The sequence below is a fragment of the Sinohyriopsis cumingii genome, chromosome 8 (assembly GCF_028554795.1).
Source record: "Sinohyriopsis cumingii isolate HCF-2022 chromosome 8, ASM2855479v2, whole genome shotgun sequence".
Classification (NCBI taxonomy): Eukaryota; Metazoa; Mollusca; class Bivalvia; order Unionida; family Unionidae; genus Sinohyriopsis; species Sinohyriopsis cumingii.
In genome coordinates this window covers 43,552,891-43,570,205 of record NC_142968.1, presented here as the reverse complement: position 1 = coordinate 43,570,205, position 17,315 = coordinate 43,552,891, and the positions used below count along the sequence as shown (strand labels likewise).

The window sequence follows — 17,315 nt, the reverse complement described above, 5'->3', positions numbered from 1 at the left end:
AAACAACATTTTACAAGTTACCATCTGTTCCACCGTGCGTATTCAAATATTTGCTCCTGAATGCTGGATGAAAAATCATAATTTTTTAAAATCTAACTGAACAAGCAACCTTCGGGCTGAATAAAGCAGATATAAGTGACATATAATTTCAATCAGCCTTAATCTCATTTCTGTCTGTCTCTAAAAATGGTACAACTTCATTTGTAACTTGGACAGTGATAACAGGAAAAGGACAATCAGGATTAATATGATCACTAATTGAGATATATTTAATGAAGTTTTCAATTAGATTCATTTCAATGCTACCAAGGGTTACAAGTTTATTTTATTCCAATAATAAATATATAAACACAAGCAAAAATAAATTTCTCAATTAGACTAAACGCATATTTTTTCAATAAATACTGTATTTTCTCAGCGTTTTTCTTTTTCTTCTATAACTAACCCATACTTGCCGATACTTGTACACCCACCCACACTGTTACATAATTTTATCAAGTTTCCTTTCGAAACCTTTTTCATAGCCCACTCTCATCTTTAAAATGATCAATATGACAATATACTTGGGTTTATTGCAAGAAAAATAATGTATATATGTTAAGATGACTATTACGTATATTCTTTCAGCTTCAAAGGAAGGAAATTTAACTCACCATGTGTCTTGGTTTTGGGGTAGACCTTACACTTCCAAAGAATGATTGCAATGAGGACAATAAGAATCAATAAGAAGGCAGCAGCAACTGCTGCCCAGATGGCTGGATGCATAGAATTATCCTGTGATGAACTTGTTGATGACTGCAATAATAATAATAATAATAATAATAACAAAAATAAATCAATTTTGCACTTGTAGTAGCACTCACTATTCCCTCGCTATAACATTGTCCATAGAAGCCATAGAGTATCCTGACCTTTAATGAGACTGCCTAATGATGAAGTAATTATACAAATACTTTTACTGTTACATACTGACTGTTATAATGAAAAGTACTACTGTGAGGGAGAGGTGTATAAACAGTAACAAAAAACAATAATAATGGGCTGAATTCTGCAAGAGGAGGTGAAAACAAAGAAACAATTTGCTTCTTTTAATTTAAAGTTTCTTACTGCTTTTAAATTTCAAGGTGTTACAAAAACATGTTTTGAAAACATTTTTGAGACCAATCTACACCTCTCCCTCGATAACTCGTGCACAACAGGGTCCACAAACATAGACTGCACTATAAATGAGGCACGAGTTACAGAGGGACCTCAAAAACATGAAAAAAATCACTTTGACAGCAAGAAAACCGGGGGATGGGTGGGTGGGCAGCGTTAAGGAACTTGGCTGTTTAATGACTGAATCCTCATTTTACAATCACATTGATAATAATTTTAAATAACATGCTTTTTCTGATAAAGTTGTTTGTTATTCTGTTTAAATAACATTTATTTTCAAAATATCCAACATAGGAAAGATCGTTCCAACTGGTTTGAACAACCGTCATGTATACGCAAATAATCTGTGTATTACATCACAGCTTTTTGTTTTCTTGATGAGTCTAGTTCCCATAGTGGTGTTTATTAGTATCCTGCTAAATCAGGAGTCCACAAGCAGGGAACTAGACTAACTGTTAATACACCACCAAACAAAATTCCTTTTTTTTCAAAAACATGCAACATTTATTTTGTGACACGTCTACATCAAAACTCGATTTTTTTTATTGTTCAATTAGTACAATATTGATAATGAAATTTCTTATCATCCTTAAGGATATCTCTAAGTGCCAGTTCAAGAATTATCTGAAACTTGCTTGCCCACAATGATCCATATCTGTGAAATCAAGCTCTTTATTTTACAAAGTATTCATTTCACTTGGCTGCCTTGTTATCTTTGATTACAGTTATGAAAGAGTCAGTTAATTTTTTTAAATGTAGTTTATGTTATGTACACAATAACGTTTATAACAGTGTTTGATTGACCAAATGAAGTGAGTTCACCCAACACACAACCAAGGCCGCTAGATTTTAAGCTAGTAGGATTTTTGTGCCTGTTAACTTTTCTTTTATTTCACCTCCTTTTTTTATTCAAGACATTATTAATGTGATCATACAAAGGAGGCCAGATTTTAATTCAGTGCAACAATACAACAAATACTTCTGCAAGTCAATTATCAAAACACTGTTGGCACTTAATTAGGTTCTCAGTGACAGGCTCGCGGACATAGCCGTTACAGTAGATTGACGCATTTTACGTTTAATTACAAGAGGACATATTGCATTTATGACAATAAAACTTAAAAGGAACTAAAAGATAGAACTATAACACAAATTTCAATTGATAAAAATATTATTTAATTTTTATTTATTTATTTATTAAAGTACTGCCTCCACTCTGCATAAGTGACATTTTCATTGATCAAAATTTCCTTACATATCGTTAACTGCAGTGTACTGGGAATGTCATTTGGAAAAAAATTCAGCCAAAAATGAGACCATAAGTTTAAATCTGACCCGACATCACACTGAATGGTCTACAATTCCATGTTGTATATGCTTATAAATACTGGTGGTACTCAGCAGCTGCACTGTTCTATAACACATCTGGATCAGAAAGAAGAAGTTTACCACATAAAGAACAAAAAAAGTGTGCCTTTTATCTGTATTATCTTTTAAATATATCACTACAGATTTTAAAGAATCTACCAATTTGTCTACTTAATGTGTTTTTTTTATATAAAGAATCTTTAGCAATTTGAGTCAAATCGCTAAGATGTCTTCAGTGATGTCTAGCACTGGGGCATCATGCTGCAGACATGCCAACCAGTCTGACCCTAAACCAGGATTGTTACTGTGAAGCTGGTACCTTATAAATACAGTAAACAGGCTGAAGACAATTAAATTGCTAATTGGTTTGTGTCAGCTTATCAAAAGATCATTTAGTCCTCAGCTGTTGACAAAATAAACATGTCTGAAAAGTAGAGCTTATTCACACATGCTTTTATAATGATTTGATTTTAAAAAGTTTTCAATGCCCTGTCATTAGCCATTGGACAATGCAGCCTTGTGTCAGTATAAACATTTCTTTGCTTAGATAACTATACACTTTTAACAACAAGGTTATATTAGATTTCAGTATGACTGGTCTATTGCAAATCAAATTTACTCTGCCATCATTGATTTCTTTATTTTAGTAAGAAATTTTAAAATAATGGGAGACAGATGTTACTGCATTACAGTCAAGAGTTATCTGAGCAGGGATTAATTTAATGCGGGAATGGTGTATTTATAAGCCCAGATTAAACAGGCTTCACTACAATGCCTTTTGAATATTGTTAAACTGTATACTCTATTTAGTAGTCTTTTCTTTTGACAGATACAGAGCTTATGCTCACAACAGCAACTATGTTGATCATTCTTTTGAAGAGCACTAGTTAGCAATTTTCATTTTCCATAATTAGTAACTGAAGAAAGAGAAAGAGAAGAAGGATATGAAGAATATAATTAGATTAGTTTGTTCCTAAAATGTCCATACAAGTACAGACACAAACTTTTGCAAAGGCTACATTTTAGTGACTTGAAAAACCTGGTTACCTTTGGTCCACATGTCACTCCATAGTAGCTGACACCATCGACAACCATGTATGAGGATAGGTACAACGTTGTGGAGGAAAAGGTGAAGGAAGTCTGGTTCTGAATGTCATCACAGATGGAAAACAGTGTTGTGTTGACATTGTATGTTGTACCATCAACTGTTATGGTCACCACTATGCTGCCTGAAAATAGAAATAAAAGTAAGAATGATAATGATGATGATAATAGAACTGATGGCAATAGTTGCCACAAACATTTTAGTAAGACATTTACACAGCACTAATGAATCATACTAAGCCCTGTACAGTTTATAGATACAGGAAAACCTGTATTGAACCCATTCTACCAAAAACTCTGTCTCTTATGAGATGTCAAATGCTATTTTTCAATAAATCTATACATTAAGCATCTGATCTACCAAAACATGTGGCCTTGCAAAGTAGTGGTCTTTGAAAACAGCTTTTACTTTTTTTATTATACAAATTCTCTTTCTCCCTCTCTGTCTCTCTCTCTCACACACACACACACACAAGCATGCACATATATACACATATCCAAATATATAATTATATGTATCCAAACTTGTGCAATACAAATCATGTTTTAGAAAAATGTCAGAAAAGTTCCATTACCCGCTTGTGAGGATATGGCAGTGATTCGCGAATCAGGATTCTTATTGGCAAAGTACTGTCCAACAAGCTGGTGGAATTCGGCACGTGCTGTTTCTGTGGATAGGTACTGATTGTAGTCTTGAGGGAACTTGAGAACAATGTTCGAAGTCTTTTCCACCACCATGTTGACATGACTTGATGACATTACATGAATCTCCCCTATGTAAATCTCGTCATACCCTGATGGCTCGGACATGATACGATACTTTACGTAGTTTGGACCAATAGCAGTGAAGATCAGGTTGCTGAAGGTGGCCTTCCCCGTTGAGGGATTAAAAGTTGTGGTAAGAGTTCCTGTCAGTGTACCATAACTACTGCCACTCATCAAGGATGCTGTCACATTCCATGTGTGACCCTGTGAGGACAAATACAGAAGGATTCAAAAGAGGACTCTACATTCATTATGGATTAATTTGTTCATGTAAGCTAAATCTTCCTCAAAACAAGAATTTAAAACTCAACTTGAAATTCCTAACATCCGTCTAAAACATTTTTGAGGTTAATGACAGATGTCTACACTTCAAAAGCATTTAAGCAAAATTAAATTGCAACAGAAACAAAAGATAACAAAAACATACCATCAAAAAACAAAACAAAACATGTAACTTTCATGAAAAATGTTTCAGATGTTTTTTCATCCAATCTTGTGACCCAAAAATTAATCCATGATGTCTCTTATTTGAGGCAAATTAAAATGTCTTATTTCCAAACAAAGTAATATATGCTTGTAGTGAATATATTTTCTCCAGCTGTTAATCCTATGTTTATTTTTCTATTTTATTATCTTGTTTGTACCTGTTATAGACCTAACATAACATACATGGTAAAGATAAGTTAAACTAAAGAAAACAAAGAGATCCTTGATATTAGAAACGAAAAACCAAACATGATATACAGTGAAACCTGTCCTAATGGTCACCTGTGTTCAACAGTCACCTGGTCACAAAGGCCATTCTAAATTCATTCCCCCCATACAAATGCCCTGTATTTAATGGTCACCTTCCTTCTACAGTCAGCGGCCCAATGCTTCCTAACCAAACTGGATTCATTCTGATTCATAATGTGCTCACTTTATTGTATCAGCAGTTACTGTTCCATGTATGCAGATTAAACACTTCTTTTGTTTGATGAGCAAGGCATATACTATGTGAATCGTTGTTTAAGTATTTCATATTTCAATTTTACTAACAGTATTTGCCAGCCTATAAGACAATACTTTTCGACCAGAAAATTTAAGCTTTATCTTATACTCTGAATCGATTTATATATAGATTTTGTCATCCAAATCACTTTATCGTACATGTATGTCACATAATTTGTTATTTCATTTTGGGGAAGAGATTTTAAACAATTACATGATTATCAGTATTAAAAATTAATGTACATCAGATGTAAATGCACTAAAGCAGCATGCATTAATAATATACATTGTTTGTAGTACACATTGTTTAAATTTGATATATGTCTGTTAGAACTGACAAGTTAGAAGATGAATAACCACAACAAAGACAGATATTTCATCACAATTTTCATATTGCAACTCATGATCAAATAAAAATTATGCCCCATTATGAGAAAGGGAGAGAGAGAGAGATGTTTTGATGATTGCACGGTAATCTGTATTGTTCACTTACTTGATGTTTGTTATCTTACTTGTGTGCAGAAAGTGCAGTACCATATTCTGTTATCAAGTATTACCACTAGGTAAGCAATTCATTCTAGTTTTAGTTGTCACTTCCGTTGTCCAAGAATCTCATGGCTTTCTAGTGGTATTTACATGCTAATTAAATAAGCTACAGCTGTAGTCAGGTTTTCCAAGCAAGCACTTGTTTAAAGTGAAGATTTGGTAGATCAGATCAGATTAGTGTGGCTACCAAGAGGGAAATTAGGCTACCCATGGGTTTTATGAATACGGTATAATATAATAAAAGAAAATGCCAAGTGGTTACTTGTAAGAATTTCACAACCAATGACATATTTTGAAATTGCCAACAGCAATTCAAAGTAACATATAGCATGAGCAATGATCAAAAACAATTGCCACCAAAGTACAAGAAGAGTTCATGCACTTAAAAAAAGAAGACCTTTTCGTTGGAATTGGATAGGTCATTACATTTGCAAAGAAAATTAGACAGCATGCAAAATTGTCAGTCTTAGGATTTAACCTAATGGAGACTATATGGATATAACTATTGTGAATATTTAAACCCTGAAGGAGTATGGTATATCTTTCACAGTTTATATTTACTACTTAATTTATGAATGTTTTCTCTCTTTAACAAAAGCTTCAGCTAAACAATGGCAACAAAGAGCTGGAATCTCTCTCATATATATATATATATATATATATATATATATATATATATATATATATATATAGGGTCATATTTTACTTAGATCACAAGGTACAATTTGAAAAATGTGATGGAATACATATGTAATTCTCTCTGTATCTCTTCTTCTCCCAAAAATGTTGAGAAAGCATTTTAAGATTAATGATGCAATTTCCCTATTGCTGGTAATCTTAAATAACATTCAGTGATACTTTTCATATTTATGAAACCGAAAATTATTAAGTTTACTTCCACACAGCATCACAAATTTTATCCTATCTGCAACTCAGTAAATTTTCTGGTTGTGTCATTATATGAAGCTAAAAGTACATTATACATTTAAAATATTTCATGTGAAACAAGCTAGGTACTTTTAGTTACATTTAACGATCCTGACTGGAAAGGTTACCAACTTATAGATTGGAAATATTTTGTGATGCTGTGTGGAACGAAGTAAAAATGACGAAGCCAAGGTATTGATCTAGCCTATTTTCACACTCTGTATCAACTTATATATGAATGAAGGATGGAAAATTTATCAAATTTGCTCATTTGACTTGTACTCTGCATCAACTTATAGGCCAGCAAATATGGTACCATACTCCAGCAACACAATCAATCTCAAAGGTGTCAACATATTGGCATGAAAAGCAAGGCAGTTTGTATCCTTACAGGAGAGGGTTAAGGCAGTTTGCTTGCTGGATGGTGGGAAATGTTCTGTTATCACAGCAGAAATGGAAATCATCTTTTGTAAAGGTATAGTTAGATATCTTCATCTATTTGCCTGTGAATTGAAGCTATTGCTGAAGAAAAAATGGTCGTCTTTGAGAAAAGATATGAGTTACATTTCTTCTCACTGGGTTCAGGGGTCATTCAATATTCAAATTATATCCATAAAGGCAGGTGAAGTTTGGTTCATGGGTCACAATGAATGGTCACAGCGTTTGATTTTCTGTTCATCATGGGTTTCTCAAATAATCCGACTGTCATTTGAGCCTAGCGAGTTCAGCAACTGACTAATCCAGAAATAGTTTTTAGAGTGCAAATAAACTAAGACTGGTGTATATTTTTAAGTTGGTGATGATTTCATATCTAGGATGGATTACAGTAAGCAAGAATGCAGTAATCTTGTGTGGGACATAAATTTAGAAAAGAACAACATATACCAGCAATTATGATTTTGTTGTACAGTACACATAAAACAATTTTGATTATATAATACTAATTATATTTGGTGCATGGTATTTATTCGGAAATAAATTTTAAAAGGTGAATCTGTGAATAGCAGTCACCTGTGTGCAATAGCCAGTCTTAACTTTTTGCATGAGTGACCGCTGTTGACAGGTTTGACTACGTGATTCCATTGGAAAAGTCAATATGAACTTTTGAACTAAGAATTAGTTCATATGGCACAGATTTCCCCACAAATATGGTGCAATGGAAGTATGCCTGATTCAATATGCAAGGGAAAAGTTCCAAGTCAAGCAAAGGACAGCTCATCAAATCTAATTTGAAAAGGGTGACAACTGAATTGGACCTATGACTTCATAACAAATCCAACTTAGTTCCATCCAGTACTCATGAAGTTTTGAGCAGAAATAAAATTTATTACAGAAAAATGTATGGAAGAGATGGATTTATGGAGCTAAACAAAAGCATGGAATAGATGGATTTATGGAGCAAGACAGATGTACTGTACAGATGGACATATGGAAGATAGATGTACAGATGGACATATGGTGCAAGACAGATGGATGGAAGAGATGGGCAAATGGAGCTAAACAGATGTATTGTATAGATGAACATATGGTGAAAGACTGATGTATTGTACAGATGGACATATGGTGCAAGACTGATGTATTGTACAGATGGACATATGGTGCAAGACTTATGTATTATACAGATGGACATACGGTGCAAGACAGATGCATGGAAGAGATGGACATATGGAGCTAGAAAATGTATTGTATAGATTGACATATAGAACCTGATATTTGAATGAGATGGACATATGGAGCCTGATGTTTGGATGAGATGGACATAGAGAGCCTGATGTTTGGAAGAGATGGACATAGAGAGCCTGATGTTTGGATGAGATAGACATATAGAGCCTGATGTTTGGAAGAGATGGACATAGACAGCCTGACGTTTGGAAGAGATGGACATAGACAGCCTGATGTTTGGATGAGATAGACATATAGAGCCTGATGTTTGGAAGAGATGGACATAGACAGCCTGACGTTTGGAAGAGATGGACATAGAGAGCCTGATGTTTGGATGAAATGGACATATAAACCCTGATGTTTGGATGAGATGGACATATAAAGCCTGATGTTTGGAAGAGATGGACATAGACAGCCTGATGTTTGGATGAGATGGACATAGAGAGCCTGATGTTTGGATGAGATGGACATACAAAGCCTGATGTTTGGATGAGATGGACATATGGAGCCTGATGTTTGGATGAGATGGACATATAAAGCCTGATGTCTGGAAGAGATGGACATATAAAGCCTGATGTTTGGATGAGATGGACATATGGAGCCTGATGTTTGGAAGAGATGGACATAGAGAGCCTGATGTTTGGATGAGATGGACATATGGAGCCTGATGTTTGGATGAGATGGACATATAAAGCCTGATGTCTGGAAGAGATGGACATATAAAGCCTGATGTTTGGATGAGATGGACATAGAGAGCCTGATGTTTGGATGGGATGGACATATAAAGCCTGATGTTTGGATGGGATGGACATATAGAGCCTGATGTTTGGATGAGATGGACATATAAAGCCTGATGTTTGGATGGGATGGACATATAGAGCCTGATGTTTGGATGGGATGGACATATAAAGCCTGATGTTTGGATGGGATGGACATATAGAGCCTGATGTTTGGATGAGATGGACATAGAGAGTCTGATGTTTGGATGGGATGGACATATAAAGCCTGATGTTTGGAAGAAATGGACATAGAGAGCCTGATGTTTGGATGGGATGGACATATAAAGCCTGATGTTTGGAAGAAATGGACATAGAGAGCCTGATGTTTGGATGGGATGGACATATAAATCCTGATGTTTGGATGGGATGGACATAGAGAGCCTGATGTTTGGATGAGATGGACATATAAAGCCTGATGTTTGGAAGAGACGGACATATAAAGCCTGATGTTTGGATGAGATGGATATATAGAGCCTGATGTTTGGATGGGATGGACATATAGAGCCTGATGTTTGGAAGAGATGGACATATAAAGCCTGATGTTTGGATGAGATGGACATATAAAGCCTGATGTTTGGATGAGATGGACATATAAAGCCTGATGTTTGGAAGAGATGGACATATAGAGCCTGATGTTTGGATGGGATGGACATATACAGCCTGATGTTTGGAAGAGATGGACATATAAAGCCTGATGTTTGGATGAGATGGACATATGAAGCCTGATGTTTGGATGAGATGGACATATAAAGCCTGATGTTTGGATGAGATGGATATATAGAGCCTGATGTTTGGATGGGATGGACATATAGAGCCTGATGTTTGGAAGAGATGGACATATAAAGCCTGATGTTTGGATGAGATGGACATATGGAGCCTGATGTTTGGAAGAGATGGACATATGAAGCCTGATGTTTGGAAGAGATGGACATATGAAGCCTGATGTTTGGAAGAGATGGACATATAAAGCCTGATGTTTGGAAGAGACGGACATATAAAGCCTGATGTTTGGATGAGATGGATATATAGAGCCTGATGTTTGGATGGGATGGACATATAAAGCCTGATGTTTGGATGAGATGGACATATGGAGCCTGATGTTTGGAAGAGATGGACATATGAAGCCTGATGTTTGGAAGAGATGGACATATGAAGCCTGATGTTTGGAAGAGATGGACATATAAAGCCTGATGTTTGGAAGAGACGGACATATAAAGCCTGATGTTTGGATGAGATGGATATATAGAGCCTGATGTTTGGATGGGATGGACATATAGAGCCTGATGTTTGGAAGAGATGGACATATGAAGCCTGATGTTTGGAAGAGATGGACATATGAAGCCTGATGTTTGGAAGAGATGGACATATGAAGCCTGATGTTTGGAAGAGATGGACATATGAAGCCTGATGTTTGGAAGAGATGGACATATGGAGAAAGACAAATAGATAACATTTTATGCCTCACCAATGCATAAAGCCATATCATTGAAATAATGTTTGCAGGGCAAGACGGACTGAGAGATTAAGATTAACATACCCTCCAAGCAATATCTTCAATCTTCTTTAGAGATGTTCCATCAATCAAATCCAGGACGACCTCAGTCCTAACATTCTTGACAACATTTCCAGAGATGGTATGAGATGCGCTAATTTTTCTGCCTGGGACATCAAAAGGTTCAGAGCTTAGAGTCCAGTTCTCGGCACTGCCTGGCTGTGAGATGTTGAAGTCTAGGATATAGCTATTACCAATATGGGAAATGGAGAGGTCTGTAAAGTTGGCAAAGCCACCAACAAAGCTCATGGTCACATTACCACTGAGCACTGCCTGTGGGTGACCCGTCCCAGCACGAATACTTGCTAATACATGCCACTCATTTTCAGCAGATCCAACAACCACTAGATAACCCTGTAAAGAAAAGAATAGAATTTGAGTTATGGGATTTAATATAATGATCAGTACTGTCAAATAACTATGCAATTTATATATTTTTGTTGACAACAGTCACATAATATGGTCACCTTATTAATTTGGTGTACATATATACTCAAAGGATGACACAAAATCCACTATTTTAATGACCTCATGCATAGCTAAAAGTTGAAGTTTTCAGTTAGGTAGGTAGGCTGATGTATTAACAATAACAAAAACAGTAAATGGAAAGCACTCGCCATTTAATGGAAAGATACACTTTATGGAATGTTGGTGTCTCTCTGGTCCACATGTTATGTCACAACTGTTGGTCCAAGAAAAACAAAATGCCTGCATTCTGTTGTGCTAAAGAGCAGAGGTAGGAGATAGTAGTATGTGATCAGCAAGATGCTTCCTTCATGATGTCCTCCAAGGAAGAAGGAATTAAACAGACTCATGACGCAGCAATGGCTTGAACGTCCTGAACTTCTAGTTCCACAAAAGATAGGTCTGTCTATTGGCAAGGGACTGATAAACTATTTTGATGGTAGTGACAATCCAACATGAAATGGTGCAGGTCGAAATATCAATGGAGTCCTTAAGAGGAAGGAAAAGATATTTAATACTCTTCCTGTTCTCCTTGGAGGTCTTAAGATTGAAACATAGTGCTCTAACACAGCATAAAAACCTAACTAGACCATCTTCAGAACATATTCATTTAAGACTGTGGATCTCTGAAGGTAGTGAAGATACCAAAAGATATTGCATTTATTTAGCTAAATATTCCAGTTGACAAAAGAGAGAAATGGATTCATAATTCCCATTTAAACCAGAGACAGCCAGCATCAACTGACAAGAAAGCATGAAGCTTGTTCTGTGTTGTTGCAGATGCCAAGGTGAGCAAAAATAAAGTCTTCAATGTGAAATCTCACTCAATGGTTCATATGTATTTTTTTTGTTAAAGACCACAAAACACAAGATAGATTCCGTCAGGGTTTAAAGAGAGGGAGAAAAGTCAGTGGAGCTCAAAATACAAATGAAATCAGCAAAGTGCGAATCCAAACTGATTGCTGTGCCCTGAGAGAATTTATGGCACCTCTATAGTCCTTGATAGCTGATAACAAAAGTGTTTGTTCTAAAAAAGAAACAAAAGTAAATCAACGAAGGAACTCAGAGAGTGACAGCAAGGATCAACATGTTTCCTATTCACCAATCACAAAAGTTTCTCCACCTGGCATCATAGACCTTAGATGTAGAGTCCCTCCTGGTCTGAGTGATGGCAACTCAGCCTGAACATTTTTTTGTGGTAGATATATCACTTAAGATGAGCCTGGTGTCAAGATTGAGAATGTGAGAGTTGTTAAGTAGGAGGAAGCCCATGTACTTCAACGGATCTGTCCTCTGAGGTGGGGGCCTTAAGTAGGAGGAGGCCCATTTACTTCAATGGAAGATCTGTCCTCTGAGGTGGGGGCCTCAGTTGGTCTATAAACAGGTCTTAAATATTGCTGAACCATGATCACTGGATGGGGCAATTAGAATGATATGAGCAGTGGAAGTTGTGACTTTTTATACAACTTTGGGTAGCAAATGGAACATTAGGAAGGCATATGCAAATGGATGATCCACCCTAAGTTAAATGTATCCACTGTCTATGCTCTCTGGTTGAGAACTCAAGAAACGTAAAAGGGAAGTTTATTGTTGAGTTTGGTTGCAATCAAGTTCAACATAGGTTTTCCGTACACCTTGTAAAAGACTTCGTTATAGAATAATGTAGAGACCACTATAAGTTTTCCGTACACCTTATAAAGGACTTTGTTATAGAATAGTGTAGAGACCACCATAAGTTTTCTGTACACCTTGTAAAGGACTTTGTTATAGAACAGTGCAGAGACCATTCCATGATGACTGATATTCTGCTGTAGGAGACAACGACACAATGACCCTTACTCTCTCAATGCACCCTTGCAAAGCAGGATTTATGGCCTTCATTCCTCGATTATTGTTCAGTGATCATGAGGATTAAACCCTCTGATTCAAAATGAGCACCCAACCTGAATCTGATATACTGGCAAACAAAAATAGGAATTGGTGTTGGTCAGGAATCGATCTCAGGTCATCCACCAACACAAGTGGTGATGAAAATCTGGTCCTGGTGGAATCAAAGTTGACAGAGAATCTCTCTCTGGTTTCCACCTGGTGAAACAGAGCAACTGTAGCGGGAGAGATTTCCAAAGGGATATACAATGATGGTCTTGGTTCCCAACAGGGATAGGTAAGAGCAAGCTGACAAAGATGTCTTTGCTCAGAGCAACTCTAGAAGTGTCAAGATTTATTCTATCAAGTCCCATGGGACCAGACTAAGTTCTGGTTCATGAGGACGTTCATCTCTATTTAAATAAAGTCCTAAGATGGAATGAGCTATAACTTCTCAAGGTTGGGTAAAAGACTCAACAGATGACTAGTAACAGAACAGATCCTGATGGAGAGATGATGGTGATCCATTAAAAACTGAATTAATTGTTTGCATTCATAGGACTGTCATATACTGCATTCATAAGAAAAACAGGGCATAAATGAGAACAAATCATGGCAATTATGTACAAGGTTTCCTGGCAATCCACTGAAAAATGTGATTAGTTGCATTCATAAGCATAACAGGGTATTACTGAGTACAAATCATAACAATTATGTACAAGGGTTCCTGGCAATCCCTTGAAAACTGTAATTAGCTGCATTCTGTCATACAGCAATTTTTTTTTAAATCCCAGAAGCACACAGATTTCTTGATATGCTAATTTTTAAATGATGACTGTAATACAGTACGTACTGTTTCACACCAATCAGCTAAAACTTGGACCATAACAATGACCAAGTTTCACAGTGATCCATCTGAAGATGTGACTAGTTGCATTCAAAAGATTTTGTCATACATTTCATTCAGCTGCAAGTCAAAAAGGGCAATAACTCTTTAAAAATAGGTAACAACTTTTTTAAAAATAGGTAATAACTCTTTGAAAAATTGAGCGAGCACAGCCGTTTTGTCAATGTGAAACTCTTCAGGCAATAATGACAATATTCATAAAGATTCATGGCAATCTATAAAAAGCCATGATACTAGTTGTGGTAATAAGTCTGTGTCCTGGACTGACGGACTGACATTAAGATTCCTATGCACCTACACCTCCGCTGAGGTAGGAGGAGGTATTAGTGTGGCTTATCTAGGGTGAGGCAGATTAACAACCTCAGCAGAATGATTGCAATCCTGAGCTTCAGCCAAGACAGGCTCAATAAAAATGTCGCTTATATGTGGTATGTATGGTAAACTGAAAAAATATTACAAAGAAATTTTGCAACCTGACATTTATCAGGTTAAGGTGTGCATTTACAATGCAACATTTATCAGGTGTTTTAGCCGTACAAAATATTTCGTTTTCTCCTGGCACTAGCCAGGGAAATATTCAAAAGAACCAACTGCACAATTTTAAACTTACATTTCTATCCAGGAACTTGAGAATAGGCTGGACACTGAGTTGTGAGCCTTCACTTGCTGGAGTGAGTTTAGTATGGAACTCAAAACTCTCCACAGGGTTGTAGGTGATGTAGCGCGGGGTTTTGGGGTTAAAAGAAGCCCATTCCTCAGAACCAGGCCTGGGCAAGGGATTGGCAATAGAAGTGGAGAGAATTGTTGTATTCAGCACATCACTGAGGTTTCTTCCACTCTGAATCTCATTCTGAAGGGTGTAGGATATGTTCATCAGCTCCTCATGAGACAGGTCAACCCCAGGTCCAGTTCCATTGATCTCTGAAAGAGGATTCAAAGAAACATTCCTATTATATTTACATCCAACTCATTAAATACTTACAATTTATTATACAACACTAAATAGTTGACTTCTAAGAAATCAAACAACCAATCAAGTCAGATATAAGAACTAAATCAATCCAAAAATCAACCAGTTATTTATTCATATGCTTTTGCTTCTCTGTTAAAAACTAGGTTCTACAGAGCTGCATGTGAAAGAAAATAAAATAAATGTACATTTAAAAACTACAACTGATCTACATGTATAGAACTACATATCTACATGTATATCAACAGATCTACATGTATAGATCTACATATACAGAAATTATTATACAGATCTACAGGTACATAAATCCTTAAACAGATCTACATGTACCGATCTACATGTATACATAAACATGTACAGATATACAAGTATAGATCTACATGTACAGATCTACATGTTTATATCTACACTGTATAGATCTACATGTACAGATATACAAGTATAGATCTACATGTATAGATATACAAGTATAGATTTTCATGTACAGATATTTTAGTATAGATTTACATGTACAGATATACAAGTATAAATCTACATGTACAGATCCACAAGTCTAGATCTACATGTACAGATATACAAATGTTGATCTACATCTACATATATACAAGTATAGATCTACATGTACAGATACACAAGTATAGATCTACATGTACTTATCAATACTGTACTGATCTACATGCATATATTTCAATGTACCTATCTATTATGTACATACCTACATACATGTAGGATTTTACACCTGTCCAGTACTTTCCAATTATCACCAATGCTAATGTAAGTCTATGAATACCATGCATAGATATGTACATATCTACAAGCATAGATCTAAATTTATACATATATATATATATATATATATATATATATATATATATATATATATATATATATATATATATATATATATATATATATATATATACATGTAAAGATCTACATGAGCAGATGTACATACATGTAGGATTTTACACCTGTCAAGTACTTTCCAATCATCAACAATGCTAATGTAAGTCTATGAATACCCTGCTCCAAGAAGATAACCGTGACAAAAAATGGCAAATGAACAGTCTTCATCCAGACAGCTCCTTGAAATGTAGGTCTCAGTTAACAATGTGCAAGGAAAATACCAAATACTTAAAAACAGTATAAAGACCAGGAAAACTTGAAGATTACCAGATGGGGGTAGATTTCCAATTTCCACTTCAATTGTTGTTTTGTCACCTGCAGAAGTTTCTCTCTTACGACGCCCAGAACTTGACTGTTCACTGATGATGTTTACAATTCGGATTTTGGAGTATGGAATGCTTAGGAATGCTGCCAGGTTCTGTACTAGATTTTCGCCAAAGAAGTCATCTACAGTCATCATTGGTAATCCAAATGCCAACATAATGACCTCATAGGTCTTGATCTCCACTGCCCTAGGACCCTTTACGATGAAGCAAATTATTCCCGTCTTCATGTTGATGTAGTTTGCGCCAGATCCATCAGTGCTGACATTAGGCATATACTGGCCTTCATAAGTCTCTCTTTTCAAGACCATGGATCCTGTAGGAGTGTATGCAGCATTTTTAGGTAATACATATGTCCCATTAAGATAGACATCAAGTCGGTTGGGCTCGCTGTAATATACACATACACGCACTGCCTGTGACTCAGAAGCACCCAGCAGGAGGTATCGGGAATGCTGAGGAGATGTGCTGGTGAAGAACACATCAAAGTTATGCCCTGTAATAGATATAAATGAACAAATGATTAGGTCATCTTTTATACAGGAATGTCCAATTTGCAAGATGTAATAAAAAAAATGAAGTACACCTCTCCCTCGATAACATGTGCACAACAGGGTCCACAAACATAGACCACACTATAAGCGAGGCGCAAGTTACCGAGGGACCTCCAAAAATTGAAGAACAAAATCGCTTTGACATCAAGAAAACCATAGAGGAGGAGCAGCGTTAGGGAACTGGGCTGTTTAATGACTGAATCCTCATTTTACAATCACGTCAATAATAATTTTTAATGATGCGCTTTTTCTAATGAAGTTGTTCATTATTCTGTTTAAATAACATATTTTTTTCAAATATCCAACATATGAAAGATTGTTCCAACTGGTTTGAACAACCATCATGTGCACGCAAAAAAATCTGTGTATTACATCACTGCTTTTTGTTTTCTTGATGAGTCTGGTCCCATAGTGGTGTTTAATAGCCACCAAACAAAATTCCTTTTCTCTCTCAAAAACACACGACATTTATT

At 35.9% G+C, this 17,315-nt stretch overlaps 1 protein-coding gene across 3 annotated transcripts in view; it reads right to left on the bottom strand.

Moving 5' to 3' along the window:
* The window catches only part of LOC149793386 (fibrocystin-L-like), a 165,494-nt gene that overhangs the window by 9,887 nt on the left and 138,292 nt on the right, over positions 1-17,315 (bottom strand). For 2 of the 3 annotated variants that reach the window (XM_089967365.1, XM_089967367.1), the window contains exons 55-60: positions 16,233-16,784; positions 14,700-15,010; positions 10,837-11,205; positions 4,206-4,599; positions 3,574-3,755; positions 654-795 (exon numbers count right to left, since the gene is read on the bottom strand). In XM_089967365.1, coding sequence (XP_089823491.1) covers positions 654-795; positions 3,574-3,755; positions 4,206-4,599; positions 10,837-11,205; positions 14,700-15,010; positions 16,233-16,784 — 1,950 coding nt within the window. Of the gene's footprint in view, positions 1-21; positions 64-653; positions 796-3,573; positions 3,756-4,205; positions 4,600-10,836; positions 11,206-14,699; positions 15,011-16,232; positions 16,785-17,315 lie in introns of all 3 variants that reach the window. The other variant, XM_089967366.1, reaches the window with a different exon arrangement.